The sequence below is a fragment of the Lynx canadensis genome, chromosome E2 (assembly GCF_007474595.2).
Source record: "Lynx canadensis isolate LIC74 chromosome E2, mLynCan4.pri.v2, whole genome shotgun sequence".
Classification (NCBI taxonomy): domain Eukaryota; kingdom Metazoa; phylum Chordata; class Mammalia; order Carnivora; family Felidae; genus Lynx; species Lynx canadensis.
The window spans coordinates 26,882,979-26,902,486 of NC_044317.1; the positions used below are offsets into that span (position 1 = coordinate 26,882,979).

General features: G+C 44.1%; 1 protein-coding gene and 1 long non-coding RNA gene across 2 annotated transcripts; one reads left to right on the forward strand and one right to left on the reverse strand.

Annotated features, from left to right (window-relative positions):
* Positions 1-31: 31 nt before the first annotated feature.
* LOC116737777 lies at positions 32-6,312 on the reverse strand. Its single transcript, XR_004342949.1, has 4 exons — positions 6,102-6,312; positions 3,912-3,973; positions 1,396-1,510; positions 32-490 (listed from the first exon to the last, which is right to left on the reverse strand). It is a non-coding gene; the product is annotated as an uncharacterized LOC116737777 (long non-coding RNA).
* Positions 6,313-6,516: 204 nt separating this feature from the next.
* CFAP20 (cilia and flagella associated protein 20) lies at positions 6,517-19,067 on the forward strand. The gene is made up of 6 exons (XM_030297415.1): positions 6,517-6,849; positions 15,941-16,020; positions 16,729-16,840; positions 17,869-18,057; positions 18,406-18,516; positions 18,998-19,067. The coding sequence occupies exons 1-6, from the start codon at positions 6,766-6,768 to the stop codon at positions 19,001-19,003; spliced, it is 582 nt and encodes a 193-aa protein (XP_030153275.1). The 5' UTR covers positions 6,517-6,765; the 3' UTR covers positions 19,004-19,067.
* The last annotated feature ends 441 nt before the right edge of the window (positions 19,068-19,508 follow it).

A 19,508-nucleotide genomic window follows, 5' to 3' on the forward strand; every position in this document is an offset into this window, starting at 1 on the left:
CATTTAAAAATCAACGATTTTTATTTTTACAGAAATGTAATCAAACCACACATTCTCTCTTTTTTGCAACTTGTGCTTTCGCTTAGTTGTGACAGTTTTACTGTTAGCACGTATAGACCTACCTCACCCCTTTTTGTGGCTGCATGGGGTTCCATTGTGTGACGTACCACAGTTGAAGCAATCCCTTCCTGATGAGAGACTTTTACCAGTACTGTTACCAGTATTGCTGCAATGAACAAATCTGCATATACATTTTTACACGGTATGTTTGTGAGATAAGATCTTAAAAAGGAAAAACTGTGCTGTATGTTTTGTTTTAGAAAGGGCACTGCTATGATTCAGAGGAAGCAGTCTTCTCTTCCCTTCTCTCACTGGTTTAGGTTGGAACTGGGATGCCTTTAGTCATGGAATTCTTGTGAGGCTCTGTTAGGCACTGGGACATGATGCCCAGAGTCTTTGCGCTTTCCAGGGAAACAGGAATGTTTGAGACCTGAAAAAAAGAAAAGGTGTTGGCGCTAACATAAGAAAGTTATGAAATAAAAAACTAATAAATGTAATTACATGTCTTTCCAATCCTATGAGCTTCATTGTCATTTGCTTTAAAAAAATATTTTTCTTGGGGTGCCTGGGTGGCTCAGTCGGTTGAGCATCCTACTCTTGGTTTCGGCTCAAGTCATGATCCCAGGGTTGTGGAATCAAGCCCAACACATCAGGCTCCACACTCAGCATGGATTCTCAATGTCTCTCTGTCTCTCTCCCTCTGCCCTTCTTCCCCACTGGTGTTCTCTCATGCTTTTTAATACAAAAATTTTTTTTAATATTTTTTTCTTGATGCCTGGGTGGCTCCGTCGGTTAAGTGGCCGACCAGCTCGGGACATGATCTCACGGTTCATGAGTTCGAGCCTCGCATCAGCTCAGTGCTGACAGCCTAGAGCCTGCTTCGGGTTCTGTGTCTCCCTGTCTCTCTGCCCCTCCCCTGCTCATGCTCTGTCTCTCAAAACTGAATAAACATGGGGAAAAAAATTTTTTTTAATGTATATACTTTTTTCTTGGGGCACCTGGGTGGCTCAGTTGGTTGAGTGTCTGCCTCTTGGTTTTGGCTCAGGTCATGATCTCATAGTTCTGTGGGTTCAAGCCCCACATTGGGCTCCGTGCTAGCAGTGCAGAGCCTGCTTGGGATTCTCTTTCTCTCTCCCTCTCTCTGCCCCTCCCCAACTCGCACTGTCTCTGTCTCTCTCAAAATAAATAAACTTAGAGAAAAAAACTTAGCTTTGGAAAAATATGCATATATGTATTTTTTCTCATGATAATTAGTGAAGAGTCACAATTACAAAATCAAACAATTTCAAAAGCAGTTTTAAAAGATCTTTTCAAAAATTACAGGGAAAAACTTACCTTAAGTATGAAAAATGGCTACTATGGCTGCTATGTTTGAAGTGCTGTAGGGAAGCCTTCGAAAGAAAGCACGCAGGGGCTGGCAGAGGGGTGGGTGTAGAATGGATGAGCAACACTGAGGAATAAAGAAAAGCTGTTAAAATGTGCATCTCAAACGCATTGTGAAGAAGTCAGACTCAAAAGGATACTTATTCCATTTATGTGACATTCTGGAAAAGGCAAAATGTAGGAAATGGAGAACAGGTAAATCTGTGGTTGCCAGGGTTTAAGCATAGGTGATAACACGAGGGAATTTGGGGGTTGATGAAACTCTTCTGTATCTTAAATGTGGTGATGGTTATATGACTTGGTGCCTTTGTCAAAACTGTACACCGGGGCACCTGGGTGGCTCAGTCAGTTAAGCATCTGACTTCAGCTCAGGTCATGATCTCGCAATTCGTGAGTTTGAGCCCCACGTCAGGCTCTGTGCTGACAGCTTGGAGCCTGGAGCCTGCTTCGGATTCTGTGTCTCCCTTTCTCTCTGCTCTTCCTTTCTCATGCTCTGTCTCTCCCTTCCTCAAAAATAAATAGACACTTAAAAAATTTTTAAAAAACTGTACACCATACACACACACACACACACACACATATGTATGTGAGTTAAAAAATAAATTTAAAAAAATAACAATAATGTGCAAGGGCCCAACAGAGTCCCATTTGAACTTCACTCTCAGATGAGCAGCGGCCTCGTCCGCCCACCACTGGCTCTTTCACTGCTATCTTCCGGGCTGAGGGTCGTCTCTGGGTGTAACCACCCAGGCCGGGACACAGTGGTCCTCCATCTACCAGCTGGACACTCAATTTCAAGGCACTCTTCATCTTTGCTCCCAGCTAAGGGGTGATTCTCCAGGCACAACTTTGCCCACCTCATTGCTATACCTTCCCATCTCGATCAGCAAAGAGGGGTGGGGCGTAAATGCTTCCTTGCAGTGTGTGGCGAGTCCCTTGTGTCTCTCGGAGGCCAGGTGTGCTGAGTTTCTGGGCTCTGACTGACCTGAGCAAACACCGTCCACTGGGTTTTGGTATTTTTCAGTGCCTTTGCACACTGAAAGGGATGCTTATGGTTACTGGTGTTTCAAATAATATCTTAGTTGTTTTTCTTTTTAATGTTTGTTTATTTTTGAGAGAGAGAGACAGAACGCGAGCAGGGAGGGGCAGAGAGAGAGGGAGACAAAGAATCGGAAGCAGGCTCCAGGCTCTGAACTGTCAGCACAGGGCCTGACGCGGGGCTCGAACCCACGAGCGAGCTGTGAGATCATGACGTGAGCCAAAATCGCAGCTCAAATGAATGAGCCTCCCAGGTGCCCCGATAATATCTTAGTTATTAAAGCTGTACATTTAAAATCTAATTTCTCTTGTGTTCTTAACATCAATTTACAAGTCTTGTTATAACTACAAAGTAGTTGGTTTTATGTATAAATACTTTTGCTAAATCCTTGATTGATGCTCGATCGATTCAAAACTTAATGGGTTAAACTGTAAATATTGCTTGTATGCTTAATCTAGTTTCCTTAGACCACATATTTAATCACATATTTAATCTGTTTGATTTGTACAAGCACTTCCAATATGAAAGACCTAAAATGAGATGAAATCTTCCTAAGCATTCAAATACTAACATATTTAAGTCTAAATTCACAGATTTAATAAATAAAATCTTTTAATACTTAATACATTTTAAAGTTTAATAAATCAAAATCTTTTAAACATTTAATGTTTACACACTTAAAATTTTATAAGCATTTTAAAATTAAAATCACAGGTAATTTCACATTCCTTCAAGCATTGCAAATTAAATTCAAAGCATTGGGTTCTCCAATACATTAAGGTATCTTAAATAACAAAATATCACAATAATCGGAAACTTATTCCTCTATTTGACAAGGATTACTGGTATCATGGTTTTGATTTACTTGCCATAATCTGTGTGTGACATTCTACCAAGGTAACATTCTATCTGAACTCAGGACTATGATACATTCATAGTCAGAGATTCTGGGGTTGGCCAAGTACAGGTTGCTACTTCTGCAATAGTTATATGCAAATTTCTGGTTAACAAACTAAGCCCCTTGCAATAGTAATGGGATTTTCAAGACTACCCCCAGATCCCACCTCACTCAATGAGGGTCAGGATTTTGTTACCTTTTCTGAAACTCTTAATGGCCTGATACATCAACTAAGCTTCTGCACCCACTACCCAGATTGGAATCACTTCACTGCCTCTGTAAATTCTGCTTCCTTCTTTCTTCTTTTTTTTAACTGACTCATCCACCTCATTATAATTACAGAAATCACTGAAGGAAGCTACTGATTAGCAAGATTTTTCCTGTATTTTGTCCTTACATAAATTCATGTTGATGAAGGGAAAACAATCTTAAAGAATGATAGTGTTAAGTTGGTCCACATCACCTTTGAAATGAAAGTATATGTCAGAGGTGATCATTTGACTCTAATCAACTCATTCATTCATCGTATACCTGCCATGATGGTGGTCCTGTGTAGGTGCTGGGATACATGCACAGAAGAAGACAGTCTGGACCTGAAAAAAGCATGCCAAAATTAAGTCTACCATGGAGTCAACTCACGAATTCATGTTCTCCAAACCTTTGATCAAATCATCTATATTGTAGGGGTGTCTGGGTGACTCAGTCAGTTAAGCGTCTGAGTTCAGCTCAGGTCATGATCTCATAGTTGCTGGGTTCAAGCCCCACACTGGGCTCTGCACTGACAGTGTGGAACCTACTTGAGATTCTCTCTCTCCTTCTGTCTCTCTGCCCCACCCCCACTTGCACACATGTGCACTCTCAGAATAAATAAAAAAAAAATCATTCTTACTGTAGCCAAGGCCATGATCGCAATAAACTTTGAACCCCAACATAAGAAAGAACTAAACACAGTTCAGGTAGACACTTACTGAGAATGGGTGGTTGGGAGAAACAAGCACTTTCGTTTTATTCATCAGCTTGCTCATTGATTGTCTATCTGTTCAAGGCGCTTAAGCCCATACTTGCTCAAGGTGTTCCATTTTTTTTAAGTTTATTTATTTATTTTTTAGAGAGAGAGACAGAGAGAGAGAGAGAGAGAGAGAGAGAGGGAGAGAGAGAGAATCCTAAGCAGGCTCCACACCATTAGTGCAGAGCCTGATGTGGGACTCCAACTCATGAACCTTGAGATCATGACCTGAGCTGAAGTCAGACGCTTGGTTAAGCAACTGAGCCACCCAAGCACCCCAAGGTGTTCCGTTTTAACTGAGGAGAGTGCATGGTTAATGAGGGACATGTGAATAGGCAGATGCATTAGGTGAGCCCCAATGCAGAGGAGAAGATCTTTATTGGTGGGTTGGGTCTGGAGCTGCTGAGACCAGGAGACACAGAACCTGTGCTGGGCCTGCAGTGACCAGGACCCCAGGTCCATGACTGATTCACTGATTCAACACATGCTTACTGCATTCCCACTTTATGCCAGCACTTTAGGTACTAGGAATACAAGACAGACCAAATTCTTTCTCCCAGAAGCTCAAAACAGGGGAAAGGAGACAGCAATAAGTAACTATATAGACTATGAAGTGGTGATAAGTACTATGGAAAGAAATAATAAAGTGGGGTAGGAGGACAAGAAGTTGGGGTTAGAGGTGCCATTTCACGCTGGTTGTCAAAGAGGTCCGCTCTGAGGAGGTAGTGAGTTGAATAGTGTCCCCTCAAAATTCATGTCTACCCAGAACCTGAGAAATGGGCACTTATTTGGAAAGAGTGCCTTCGTGGATGCAATTAGTTTAAGGTCTCAAGATGATATGATGCTGGATTCAAGGTGGGCACTAAATCCAATGACCGGTGTGCTCACGAGAGGAGAGGACACGGAAGAATGGTATGCCAAGATGGTGGCAGAGATTGCAGTGAAGCTCCACAAGCCTAGGAGCACCTAGGGCCATCAGGAGCTGGAAGAGGCAAGGAAGATCCCTGAACATTTTAGTAACAATCAAGGGATAAATTGTTTACTGGCCTAAAGCACAGTCCCCAGCAGTCATCCAAAAATAACAATTTCATAGAAAAAACTATTTTTTACTTTCTACTCTAGTATGATCCACATATCCTCCCACCCCCCACCCCCCTGCCATGTCTAGAAATTCTGGCTAGATTGTTCACAGGGTTGATGTGAGGATTAAATGATTTAGGAAAGGCTAAGCTCTTAGGATGGTACCTGACACCTGATAAATGCTCAACTGACGCTAGCCATTTGTAGCCTTGTTGATGATGTTAACTGCAAACTCCTTTTCTGTCAGTCACAATACCCAGCACAGGCCTGAGCACAGAATATAATATTTAGGAAGATGCTCAGTGAGTGACTGGTCTCCAACACTTGGGATTTCTTCCACACTTGAAATATCATAGCTTATTTTGTGTCTTTTTAAAAAATGTTCTAAGTATTAATTGATTTAGAAAAACAGCTCCACCAACTCTATTTTGTTTAATTTTATTAATTCCTGCTGTTATCTTAATGTTCAGGCTTTTTTGTTCGCTAGTGCATTCAAGGTAATTTTCCTGAGAGTACAGCTTTGCATCCCACAAGATATGCAGTATATTCATAGTGACCCTGTTAATGATTAAAGCAATGCTGTACATAAGGCGCTTAGCACAGTGCTCAGTAATGTTTGGTTGCTTTAACCTTACCCTGCACACGGCGGCCAGTCTATTTGACACTCTGGTAAGCAGTTGCTTAGCAAAACCACCTTCTGCGTCTTTCTCCACTTTACTTCTGCCCTTGTAACTCCTCCCAGTCCTTCAGGGGGCGGGGCCAGGTCTTCACGCCCCTGACCCCACCCCGCCACGTTTCCTTGACACCCTTTGCGTGCTCCACACATTCTATAATCCTGTCTCCTTCCGTTTTCTAAAAGCAGCTCTGGAACTAGGATGAGAAAAATAGTCCCTTGACAACAGAGTTCTTTCCACAAGAAGGCGGGACTGGGGCGGGGCTTAAGACCGGAAGAGACAGGAAGTCCGTGATCCTTGTGGCAGGATTGGGTCCCGCGTGCTCAGGGGGCGGGTCAAGTGGGCGGAGGTATCCATTTTACACAGCGGACTGCCCGCCGCCTCCATTTAAGGCGGGGAGAGGAGCGCGGGCGGCAGTCGCTGTGGTTTCCCAGTTGAGGTTGCTTGTATCTTTTGGGAGCAGAAACTCGTGGCGGTAGTGTCTTGCGACCGATTTTACCCGCGAGGGACTACAGATCAGGCGATCAGGAGCGCAGCCCGACCAGGCCCAGCCCTTACTTTCCCTTCACCACTTGGTGCCCATATCTAGGTCGGCTCCGGCGCGGCTGAGAAGGCCGCGGGCGAGATGTTCAAAAACACGTTCCAGAGCGGCTTCCTCTCCATCCTCTACAGCATTGGCAGCAAACCCCTGCAGATCTGGGACAAAAAGGTCAGGAGTTGGGGACAGCCGCTGGGCGGGGTGCAGGGGCCGCGCGTCCCCCCCTCGTCCGGAGGCTGGGGACGGGGTGGTGGGTAGTTGTGTAGAGTTGGGGCCTAGGGGTAGGGGAGGCCGGGCGGGCGCTGCTGTGACCTGTCCCCAGGCTGGCGTGACTGAGGTGCAAAGTAGGGGCGTCGTGTAAGCAGTTGGGGGTGCGTGTGGGGTGGGCGTGGCTGGAGTTTAAGTGTCCATGGTGTGGTTATGACAGTGGTCCCTCTCCGCAGTCTTGATTTGCTCAGTCGGTTCCTCAGAAGCCTCGGTTTCCCAGTTTATATAGTGGGATAGATAGTACCCGTGTCATAGCGTGAAATGCATAAACTTACTTGAGGTTGCTTTGGGAGCATGCAGATGAAAGAAGCTGCTGTTCACTGATTTCACAAATATTTACTGATACCCTGTTTTGTGCCAGGCACTGTGCTGGGCACAAGACACAGAGCTTTTGTTCCAGGCATCCTTATAGAGGCACAGCCAGAAGGCAGTTATGTTTGGATTTCATTCATTTGCTCCTTTCCTTCCAGTGATCTCAAACAAGGGAGAATTCGGGTGGCCTTTGGCACCTGCTCCACATTCAGTGCTACTTGGGGTCTGAACTGTGCCTTCTGTGCTTGATTTCTACATCAGGAAAATTGCAAAATGGTGATAAAGTTTTGTTTGGGTTAATAAGTTCAGAGCCAAGTACAAGCCTCGGTATTTTTATTCAGGTCTCCCCTGGATAATACTTTCACCGACCCCAGGAGATGATGACCTTGTCCACTTTTTGGAGACGTGGGGTAGGGGGGCATGTATGTCTAGCAGGCTGTGCGTTGGTCTGCGTTTTATTACTTCGTTATTTCATTGCTCCCGTGAATTCCTAGTCCGCTGTACCCTTTTTTAGGATAAGTTCAGGTAGGCAGTCTCTTGTGGAAGACAGGTGATTTTCTCAGGGGAGAATGGAGAGAAGTGGTATGTTGAATGGTATTTTATAGAGATAAATGTGGAATAATCTAAGTAAGCAGGTTATGGGTAACGAAGCCAAGAATCTGGGATTTCATCTCAGAACAGCTCTTTGTCTTCCTTATCCGCAAATGAGCGTTTGGGGCCACACAGCGATTGATAGAGAACACCGAGAGGCTTCTGCCGGTCAGGACTAGGGAATTCTGCATTTTGAGAGCAGCTTTGAGAGTGCTGTGTTCTTCGTGTCATTTTTATAATAGTTGGCAGATCTGAATATAATGAGTTGCTTGGGCCCTATGCGCATGTGAAACATCGAAGTCTCCTCTTTTCACTATGCTTCTGTCCACAAGCCTAGTCTCACACCAGGAGTATTACACAGGAAAGCAGTTCCTTAGTTTTGTTCCCTACGTTATTGAGGTTTTCAGTTCCATGGTTCTGTTCACATTGGAACAAACACTGAAACCTCTGAAACTGCATCTATACAAAGAGAACGTGGTGTGAATGTACCTGGGAACTTTGTAAGGACGATGGCTGCCCACCTGTGGCTGGGCTTAGTGATGGGCTATCAGGAGGCATGGAGGCAGTAACCTTGTGTGCTAGCTGAACATGCAGTTACAACAAAAAGGTCAACTTAAGGCTCTTGAAATAGAGAACGGGACCTGATCTAGGAGAGGTTTCTAGAGCAGGCCAGAGAACTCAGTAACACTGAAAGACTTGCAGTGGTAGGAACGCTTCAGCGTTTCGATTAGGTGAAACTTACCAGAGTTGTCCATTTTGACCTTTCTGGGCTTGATCTTTTTGTGTGTGTTTTATTTTTCAAATGCAGCTTTTTGGCCAGTCAATATGTTTACACATGGAATATAAAAGCAAAGTAACCATGGTGCACTGTGTCCCTTAACAACGCCACTAGAGGTCGGATGGTACCCTAATGACATAAACACGTGTGAAAACATTATTAGAACACCTGGCAGGGTTACTTGGAGTAAATTAAACAGACCTTCTGGCAAAAAAAAACATTTAGAATAACACTCATTTTAAGCAAAATTCTTATAATAGTAAAAGTTAATTATATTTCTACTTTTTGTATTTTTTTAAGTTTATTTATTTTAAGAGAGAGAGAGCGAGAGAGCGTGTGGGAGTGGCAGAGAGAGAAGGAGAAAGAGAGAGAATCCCAAGCAGACTCTGCACTGTCAGCATGGCTCCCTACATGGGGCTTGAACCCACAAACTTTGACATCATGACCTGAGCCAAAATTGAAAGTCAGATGCTTAACCGAGTGAGCCACCCAGGTGTCCTTCTACTTTCTGTGTTTGTTTGTGTATAATGTTTATTTTTGAGAGAGAGAGAGAGAGTGTGTGAGCTGGGGAGGGGCAGAGAGAGGGAGACACAATCCGAAGCAGGTTCCAGGCTCTAAGCTGTCAGTACAGAGCCCGATGTGGGGCTCGAACTCACAAACCGCAAGATCATGAGCTGAGCCAAAGTCAAATACTTTTTGTATTTAGACTGAAATGGGTTTAGGGGTGAATCTTGTCCCCTGGGGCAAGGGAAGGAAAGGGAAAGGATAAGTTTGGGGTCAGATCCATAGGCTTTGTTGCATGTGTGCCTTTTCTTAGCTATATTAAAGTCCTCAGGAAGTGTTGGGAATCCAATTCAGTTGGGGAAACACTGGGAATTGATATACTTATCAAAGTATTGAGCAACAGTTAAATCACAGGCATTGTGTAGATCTGGGAGATAAAAAGCTAGAAGACATTTTCCCTGCTCTTAGGGAGTAAGGCAAAGTTGTAGTAAAGGTAAAGTTCGATGGAGGGAGGGATAGACCATCCACATTTATCTAGAAATGACCCTGAACTCTGCCAGTAGTATATGGCTATTTTTGTTACTATTGTGATTTCACAAACTGTACTATTCTCCTTCTTGAGTTTATGGAGAAGAATTTCTATAATTTGTTTTTTGTAAAGAGTAATCTTGGAAAAATTAAGTTTGGCTTCTGTTTGGGCTCTGTGTCTCCTTATGAGTGTGAAGAGTGAATGCCATATTCATACTAGTGAATTGACAGGCTCCATTTTTGTGGGTGTGCTTACTAACATCTGTAACATCTGCATTTATCAGACCCTCTTTGAAGTTCATAGCTCCTGCCGCCCATCTCTTCCTTCAAATCTCAACTTAAACATTGTTACATTGGGAGCTTAAGTTAGGTCTCCTGTGTATTCCTGTGGCCCTCTACTTCACACTGTATGGCAGTTGCCTATTTATTGTGTATTTCCCACTAGACTACAAGTTCCTTTAGGGGAAGAAAACTTTTTTACCTTGAAACCCCAGGGCTGGAGTTGGGACAGTGTGGATGTGCGCCTTGGCTCTGTCCTATGTCCTGTCTTGTGTAACCTTGGGCAAGCACTTACCTGCCCAGTTTTCTTATTTTGTAATGATGCCACCTCCTTCCATGATTGTGGAGATTAAATGAAGGTTTATATAAAATGCTTGGCAACAGAGTTATGGCATACAGTATTAAATAGGGCAGGAAACCCAGGAATTTGCTCAAGAGTAAATAAGTTTATAATTGATGGCTAGGAATAGGAAATACAGTAAAGCCAGACTTCTGAAATTAGAATAATTTAGTCATTGTACCATGGCTTTCCCAGTCCCAAACCCTTAACGTGACTCTAAGGCCACACAGCACATGGTCGGGTGCCTGCTTAACCAATTCTCCAGGCTTGCCCCCCCACCCCCCACCGGGTTCCCCTCTTAGACCTCCTACTGAACTGAAGGAGGTTGTGTTCTCTCACCTTCAGGCCTTTGTACCTGTCCCTCTGCTGGGACCCACCACACCACCTCTGTTAGTCTCCAGGTTATAGCACAAAGGCACTTCGTCAGATTAAGTGAGTCTATATCCACTTGCCCCTCCAGGTTAAGTTCATTTATACCCCCTTATAGAGCCTCTACTTCCTTTTCATCATACCCATCGTTCTTGAAATTCATTCTTGAAATTAGCTTCTTAAAATCTGTATTCCTTGCTAGACTGCAAGCCTCCTGATAAAGACCTCTGTCTTTATCAAACCAACAGCTTAGGAGAAATTAGGGGTTTCTTAATGTTCCCTTAACATCTGGAACCAGCAAATATTTCATTCATTAAAGGACTTTTATGTTTAATGTCGATATCACTTCTGGTTTGTAAAGAAAATACCAGAAGGTTCTGTTCCCACTTATGCCTGTGTAAAACATAAAATTTTCATATTTCAAAATATGTTTAATATCCTAAAAGTCTACTAGATGAGAATGTTAGTTCATACAAGTTTCTCTGTCTTTCTCACCTCTCACCTTGTCTTTCAGCTGCCGCTGATCCTCGCCTATTCTAAAACTAAATATTAGAAGCAGACTTTTTGTGATTGTTGCTGGATAGTATTAGATTCCTTCCCTGTTCCTAATTTTAAAAATGAATAATCTCTGTCCAGAAAAGGAGTTTCCACACCCTCATTTTTAATTAGCAAACTTTCTTGGTACATGTTAAACTGCTGCGTTCCCGGTAGTAGGATCGAGGGCATTGGACATGAAGGTAGTGTAGCTGGGTTTTTTTCCAGACTTTTACTGGATCAGCCTGATGATGTTTATTATTCTGAGTAATAGCTTTTACTATAATTGGGCGAAGGCATGGGTTTGAGTTACACTTGCCCTTGCAAGGCATTGCTAGGAAGAGACTGGTTAGCACTGAACTTAGTTGCCTTTACTGTAACTAAAGGGTTCTTTGTATATGCCCAGAGTTTCCCGTGTGCTATCTGGAGAGTCCCTGTTAAGTGCAGCAAAGGGAGAGAAGCTTTGACCCATCGGAGCCTGCAAGGCCCAGGCCTTGAGACAGAGCTATGCCCAGCTCTCCCCACAGAGGTCTCCCTCTGCCTGTTTTCTGACTTATATCCCGGCCCCTAGCTACAGGCGAAACTTTCCTGCCGACATGTACAGCTCTAATGGCTTAATGTAAATTGGAACATGTGTCATTATTAAGACTAGGATGCCAGATGGCTGAGGGCTCAGCTGTCTGCCAGGATGAGTGGGTGGAGCCAGAAAAATGAAAGGTGGGGGTAGAGAATGGATACAACTCATGTGTTATTTTTAAAACACTTGAAGAAATATGGAGAGTTGGCTAGCTTTCTCCCTATCCCAGTAGTACTTTTTTCCCCTCAGCTTGACCTTCCTCCCTGGAGCTTACATTGAAAAAAAAAAAAAAAAGAAAGAAAATCAGTGTTCTTTATTAGTTGCCCCAGTGACCATGGAAAGCCTGGGAGAGTGATTGCAAGAAGGGTTTGAAGGTTCCTTTCCTAGTGTCCACAGAGGCTGAGAACCTTTTTGATTTGTTGTAGCCAGTAACCTGGGTTCTGCAGCTCCCAAAGTACCTCCATCTCATAGCTTTGGGGGTGGAGGGAGAGGGTGGGGATAGGGAGTTCGTGAAAAAAAAAAGTAAGATTGGCTTTGTTTATTTTTTGGAGGAATAAAACACTTGTAACCTACACCTTGATAGCGAGACTGTGTCATGAAGTAAAAAAGAATGAAAAAGTCAAAAACAATTGGCACTGTCTCATTTAGAGAGGGAAGTAAGATAAAACCTATTTCCACCGTAAGCAATAAATACTGACCAGTTCACTTTATCTTCGTTTCAAAGCCAGGCCTGCTTAGTGACCTCTGAACTGGAAGGAGCTAAGGAAAGGAAGTCAGTGCTTTCTGAGGTTGTGTATCTTGTTGTATGTGTTTGTCAGAAGCAGGACTGAGGACGGGGTTGCTTCCTGCAAGACCTTTACAATTTAAAACAGTGACGGCCAGACTGCCAAGGTGGTTGAGAGGCCTTGTCCCAAATTGTCCACCCCGCTTTTCCCTTGATCCTAGTTTTAGAGCCTAAAGAGGTTTGGGGAGGTGTCCTTTAAGTGCTCATCTCTCTGATCAATTGCACCCCCCACCCCACCCCTCTTTCCCAGTGAGTTTCGATTTGCAGCCCTTAAATAAAGGAGAAAAATCATAATTCGCTAACCAATCAACTTAATTTGATTTCAGAACTCTGGCAGTTGGTGATAGGAGAATACTTAAAACTCCAGAGAGACCGGTGGGCATTCCTTTGAAAAAGCTGCCTTTTTTCCTGGTTCTCCTGGTTTATGGACTACGTTAATTAATTTTGTAAGACCGAAGTCCTGGAGTGTGGTGGTTGATGTGTTGCTGAGAGAAATTTCTCTGTAGGAAGTTTTTGAAAGTCCAGCTAAAAATGAGCTTGCCTCTGGGGCAGAGGCAGAAGAATACACAAAGTCTGTTTTGGCTTCCAGTCTGTTGGCTTCTGCGTGCTTTGTAAGGCATTGTTTTCTTCTGTATAAAGACTTGAATAGTAGCATTTGCTGGAGTGAAGTCATCTGCTAGAAACTTTGAGATGGGGAGAAGCAAATTTCCTAGCATTTCCTCCCTGTGGAATCTGGCCGAGCTTTCTGGAGCCGAGAGAACATTCTCCCTGTGCTCTGAGAGACCTTTGGGGATGTAAGGTTCACAGCCATGCTTTTAAGCAATATTGGATAAATTGCAACAAGTTGCCTTTTAGCAATAATTAATTGATACTTCCAGGTTAACCATGTCGATTGTTGCATTGTGTATCCTTTAAAGAAAGAATGAAGTTATAAAGAATAATTAGTTGTATGTTATCAAATTAGTGTTTGCATCTTGTTGGAATACCAGCCCCTCTTAGCAACATGACTACATCACGTTATTTGGAAATAATTTCGCATTTGATTCCTCCTTCACCAGCAAGTCCGTCTGTTTTCCACAGCAGCTGTGGGCTAGCAGATCGAGGAGGAATATTGCCATTTGGTCCCGAGTGTTTATGTGGGGAATGAGGTGGGCCGCGTTGGCATGTGCTACACAGACCCAAGCCTTTGTGCTCTTAATCTCCCTGGGAAAGAGGCCCAGAACTCGAAGCAGGAGGGCAGCGGTGTCGCCAGCTTTGTTTGAGGAGCACTTCAATGTGACGTTTGTGTCTTAAGAACCCAAGAAATGCTGCATTGGCAGAGATCTGGGGCCCATCCACCCTGCGTTCTGTCTCTGATAATGGGCACCAAAGGCTGATTTGTGGGAAAGCATTCCTCATGCTGGCAGCCTCCCTGGCTTTGTGATAGACCCCAGTCTCTCTGGCTTCCTATAATAGTCCATGGTGGATATGTTATCCAGGAGTTTTTTTTTAAATCCTCCTTGAATCTATTCACCCTTGCCAACTCTCAGGGTGACAAATTCCAGAAGTCAGCAAATATTTGAATGCTTAGTTCATGCCTCACATAGTACTAAGCTTTGTAGAAGATGCAAATGATGCTTACTACTTGATCCCTACCCTTGAGCTTATACTTTTGTAAGGAGACAAGACTCAGTTACATCTCGCAGAAAAAGATAGGCAGTGATATCAAATGTCCCATGGGAACACCAAGCACACCTCAAGTGGATCAAATTCACAGTACCAGAGGTCAGAGACTGATGCCTAAAAACAAAATGCCGTATTATTAATAATCCATTTTGAAAGTACAACTCTCAGTCAGACTTGACACCGTGTTCTCTCTTTATATGCAAGTCTACTGGAAAGCCAAAGGATTGAGTCAATACGACATGTCAATACAGCCATTTTCACTATGCCTGGAAAAAGGTCACATGCTTTAGGTGCATCCTGTACCGAATCTTGTTGATGTTTTTCATGTGTTAATACATTCAGCCCTAATAGTCCAGCCCTGTGTCAAAAATGCCTTTGCGTTTCTCTGCTGTGTCCATATTAGGTGCTTAAGCGCTCATTGCTTGAAGGTAATTGTGCTTTCCTGAATATTTTAAGAGGGGAAATCCATATTGAATATTGATCTCTCTTCATATTGTACCTCCTACATATGCAGCAGATGACACAGAACCATGTAGGATGAAGTGCTAAATTATATGGTCTAGGCTACATGAGCCAGACAGACAAATCAGAAAGAAGAGAGGTTGGTGTGGGCTGAAACGCTGAAGAAGGGTTTTGTGTGCAGCACCGATGAGACTTGAATTCTTTAAAAATTTGAAATTTAGGGAAAAAATAAGGAAGCAGGAAGTAGGAGCATTGTAATAAGCAGTGTAGAAGATAAAAATGATGCTTGATACTGGGGAGTAGTGCTCTCATTTTCTGGTTGCTGCCCTCCCAGTGGAGGTGCCCTTCCAGTGGCACCCAGGATTGGGCCTTTTTGACCGAAGAAGTATATAAGACAGTGTGGAAAGCCTGGTCATTAATCCTGACTCTGTCACTTAGGGTCCTCATTTGCACTGCCCGGATGTCAGTGTCCACATGTGTAAAATACCACCTACCTTATGATTTTTGTTGTTAGGATTAAGTCAGAGAGTGTATATGAATGTTCCTAGTGCATAGTCGGCACTGAGTAAATGTTAGCTGAATCGAGTTGATTTCTTTTTCTTTTTTATGTTTATTTTTTGAGAGAGAAGGAGAGAAAGATTCACAAGTACACTCCATTCTGCCAGCACAGAACCCAACAGGGGGCTCGAACTCGCAAACTGAGATCATGACCTGAGCCAAAACCAAGAGTCAGACACTTAACTGACTGAGCCACCCAAGTGCCCCTCGAGTTGATTTCTTTGGGAAGAAATTTATCCTAATTTATAGATTGCCAAGTCACCTGCAATTCCTGTGGTGGCTGATGGGACCTTATATAGAGGTAATATCATGGCCTACTTACAGATAAGCTCAGTATACCGTGTCCCAAAGTTCTGTGTTATGCCCCAAGAGCTACTGTGGTTTTCTTTAAATGGTCCCATTCAGCCTTCAAAATCTTTTTTTCTTTTTTTTTTTTTTCAACATTTATTTATTTTGGGGACAGAGAGAGACAGAGCATGAACGGGGGAGGGGCAGAGAGAGAGGGAGACACAGAATCGGAAACAGGCTCCAGGCTCTGAGCCATCAGCCCAGAGCCCGACGCGGGGCTCGAACTCACGGACCGCGAGATCGTGACCTGGCTGAAGTCGGACGCTTAACCGACTGCGCCACCCAGGCGCCCCTAAGCCTTCAAAATCTTAACAAAGTTGTTGCCAAATATTTCAGTCCTAATTGGTTTAATTTTCTTCGTTGTAGGTGCGGAATGGCCACATCAAAAGAATCACTGATAATGACATCCAGTCCCTGGTGCTAGAGATTGAAGGGACGAATGTCAGGTAGGTGGCCCCTCTGCTCACCCAGAGACCCGGTACTCCAGGGAGGCAGTACGTCATAGAAGTTAATAAGCACAGACTGTGGCACCGAGCGCCTGGTGTGGATCCAGCTCACTGCTTACAGCTTACCTTGGACAAGTTACTTAACCCACAGGCCTTAGTTTCCTCATCTGTAAAATAGGGATAGTAACAGGACCCCTTCCTTAGAGGGTTGTTGTGAAGATTAAGTAAGCAAATTGTGTATAAAGCACTTAGAGCCTGCTCAGCACATAGTAAGTGCTGTATGTTAGTTATATTATTATTAATAAGTAACCAAGGCTGTGGGTGTGGGCGGAGGGATGGCACCGGTCATAGTAGATGGCGTGTGCCACTGTGTGGCTCTCTGTGCCACGGTGGTCCTAGTTTACGTTTTATATCACTTGATGCTTCTCTTAGACCAGAACTGAGTCTTCTCTCACTGGAGGAAATTCCTCAGATCGCTGGCCTGGCTTTGTTTTTCAGGTTATTTTTTTGTTGATGTCTAGCCCTGTGTTCAGCTTTTGTTTCAGAATCCAGCGTTGTGTTTTCTTAAGCATCAGCTGATTCAAGGATTGAGGATTGGGTGAGGTATCTGGCTCTTTTAGATCTGCTTTCCAACTTACCTCTTGGACCAAGTGTTTTTGCTGTGTGTACCACAAGGGAAGTGCTTACCAGTGTCCCCTCTCTCTGCAGCACCACATATATCACCTGTCCCGCAGACCCAAAAAAGACGTTGGGGATTAAACTGCCCTTCCTTGTCATGATTATCAAAAATTTGAAGAAATACTTTACCTTTGAAGTACAGGTTAGTATATGCACATGAATGTGTACACTCTCAGCTATACCATAGGGATAGCTCATCAACTTGCAGGAAAAAAAATAGCTCTCGGAAAGTATCTTTAGTCTTTAGTATGTATTTTTAAAAACAAAAATTTTTTTTAATCTTTATTTATTTTTGAGAGAGAGACAGAGAGAGCAAGGGAGGAACAGAGAGAGGGGGAGACACAGAATCTGAAGCAGGCTCCAGGCTCCAAGCTGTCAGCAGAGAGCCCGACACGGGGCTCGAACCCACGAACTGTGAGATCATGACCTGAGCCGAAGTAGGAGGCTTAACCGACTGAGCCACCCATGCATCCCGTATTTTTTTTTTAAAGTTTATTTGTTTATCTTGAGAGAGAGAAAGCATGAGTCAGGGAGGGGAAGAGAGAGAGAATCCCAAGTAGGCCCTGCTCTGTCAGCACAGAGCCTGACGCAGGGCTCGAACCCAAGAACCGTGAGATCCTGACCAGAGCCAAAGTCTGACACTTAACTGACTGAGCCACCCAGGAGCCCCTGTATGTATTCTTTTCTGCTTCTACTACACACTTGATGCAGCCGTTATTATACGGCATAAATTTGGTATCAATTTGGTAGTCAAACTTTAACGCCACGTTTTTAAAGAAGCAGTAGGCACCTAGGAAGTCTGAACAACAGCTGTAAGTTTCAAAGCTTAAAGGTTAGAGTAGTGTCCATTTAATACTGGTTATTGTTGGTCTCTGTTCTAGTATTTTTGATTTTTGAAATGGAAGAATGTTTATGAAATCTTCTATAGTCTGTGGGCCCTCGGGTGTGTCATGTGTCATAAGCAGCTGGTGTTGTCTTGGCAACGGACAAGATAAACTTGCTACTTCCGGGCCATCTGCATCCAGTGTGACCTGTATCTGGTCTGTTTATTCTCCCTTGGGTCTCAGCCTTGGGAAACTGGGCTGTGGGAGTTCAGGCCCTTGTCTTATACCCAGGTCGTTTGCTTCTTCCAAGGTAGAGTTCATGTGACTCTTTTTCTATATGTCATAGGTACTAGATGACAAGAATGTGCGTCGGCGGTTTCGGGCAAGTAACTACCAGAGCACCACCCGAGTCAAACCCTTCATCTGTACCATGCCCATGCGGCTGGATGATGGCTGGAACCAGATTCAGTTCAATCTGTCAGACTTCACACGGCGGGCATATGGCACAAATTACATCGAGACCCTGAGAGTGCAGGTGCTGGCTCCTTTTCTTGTGGAGTGCCAAACGGGAGAGGAGAGTGTGCTCTGCCTGTTCCTGGCTTGTGGCCCTGGTGACAGAACAGTGTGGGTTTTTGGCTCAGGTGCCCAAGTCACTGTCCAGAGGGCTCAGAGAGGTCCAGGCCATATTCAGGTGTCTGCTCAGATATAGTGGGAGAACACAGCAAGCAAAATATCCCTCTTGCCAGACTCCATCCCTAAGCCATGCTGAGGAGAGGCCAAAGAGATGAAGCTTTGACAGCCTCGTGGGAGGAACTCTAGGAGAATCAGGGAAAGAGGAAGGGCAATCCTATTTTGTCTCTTAAAATAAGTCTTGCACCCACAGATCCACGCAAACTGTCGCATCCGACGTGTTTACTTCTCAGACAGACTCTACTCAGAAGATGAACTGCCGGCAGAGTTCAAATTATATCTCCCAGTTCAGAACAAAGCAAAGGTAAGCCAGCCTTCCTCGGAGGAAGGCCAGACGGTGAGTTGGGGGAGCTAGAAAGTGCTCTATTCTGAGTTGGGTTGCAGAGCCTCTCAGTGCTGACGTGGGGTCTGGAGTACCTTTCATTGTAAGATCTTGGGTCTTCTTCCAACATCAGCACTGAATCAGGATCGGTCCTGGGAAATGTTCTGTGACTGTTGTCTCCACCTCCACAAGGTGGTCCTGCCTCTCCCTGGGCGGCATCCTGCTGCTTCCTGCTCACGGGCCTTCCTTGGAGAATATCTTCCATCCGAACAAATTCCTGTCAGCCCATCGGTCTCCTCTGACACAATGCTGGGTGCTTCTTCCATGCCTGCCTGCTGCTGACATTGCGCATTTCTGCACAGTCCAGTGTCCCCTCCAGTGTCACCAGAAAGGGGAAGGCGGGTCGGTGGCACTGACCATCTATTTTTCTGATTGCCTCTTCTCTTTGTTTCTTTTTCTCCAGCAATAACTAGAATGCAACTCAAGGGATGTCAGACCCTGGACATGGCTCTTAGTTTGAAAAGGAAACTAACTGGAGGACAATACAAAAAACAAATATTTCTATTAGTTTACTGTGCTGTGGTTCTTTTATCTACTACTTGGTGTCCTTTGTTGTGGACACCAGTGACCATGCCAGAATGCCATCCTCGCGTTGCAAGTGCCGTGGGGGGTAGGCCGGGCTCTGGTGCACGAATGCTGGACTTTACCCAGCTGCCTGCCCCAGTGTGTGGAGACACATTTACCAGGAACTATAGAATTAAAGATGTTCCCTAAAGCAATTTCAGACCAATATTTCTTCCTACGGTTTATTCATTGTTTTATATATTATCTAAATATATGTATATGCTGTGTAATACTCATAATCTGGAAATGAATAAAATGCTATATTCTTGGTTTGTAAATTTGGGTTTTTTGTTTGTTATTTTAGAAGGAGAGAGAACATGAGTGGGGCGGAGGAGGGGTGAGTCGAGGGG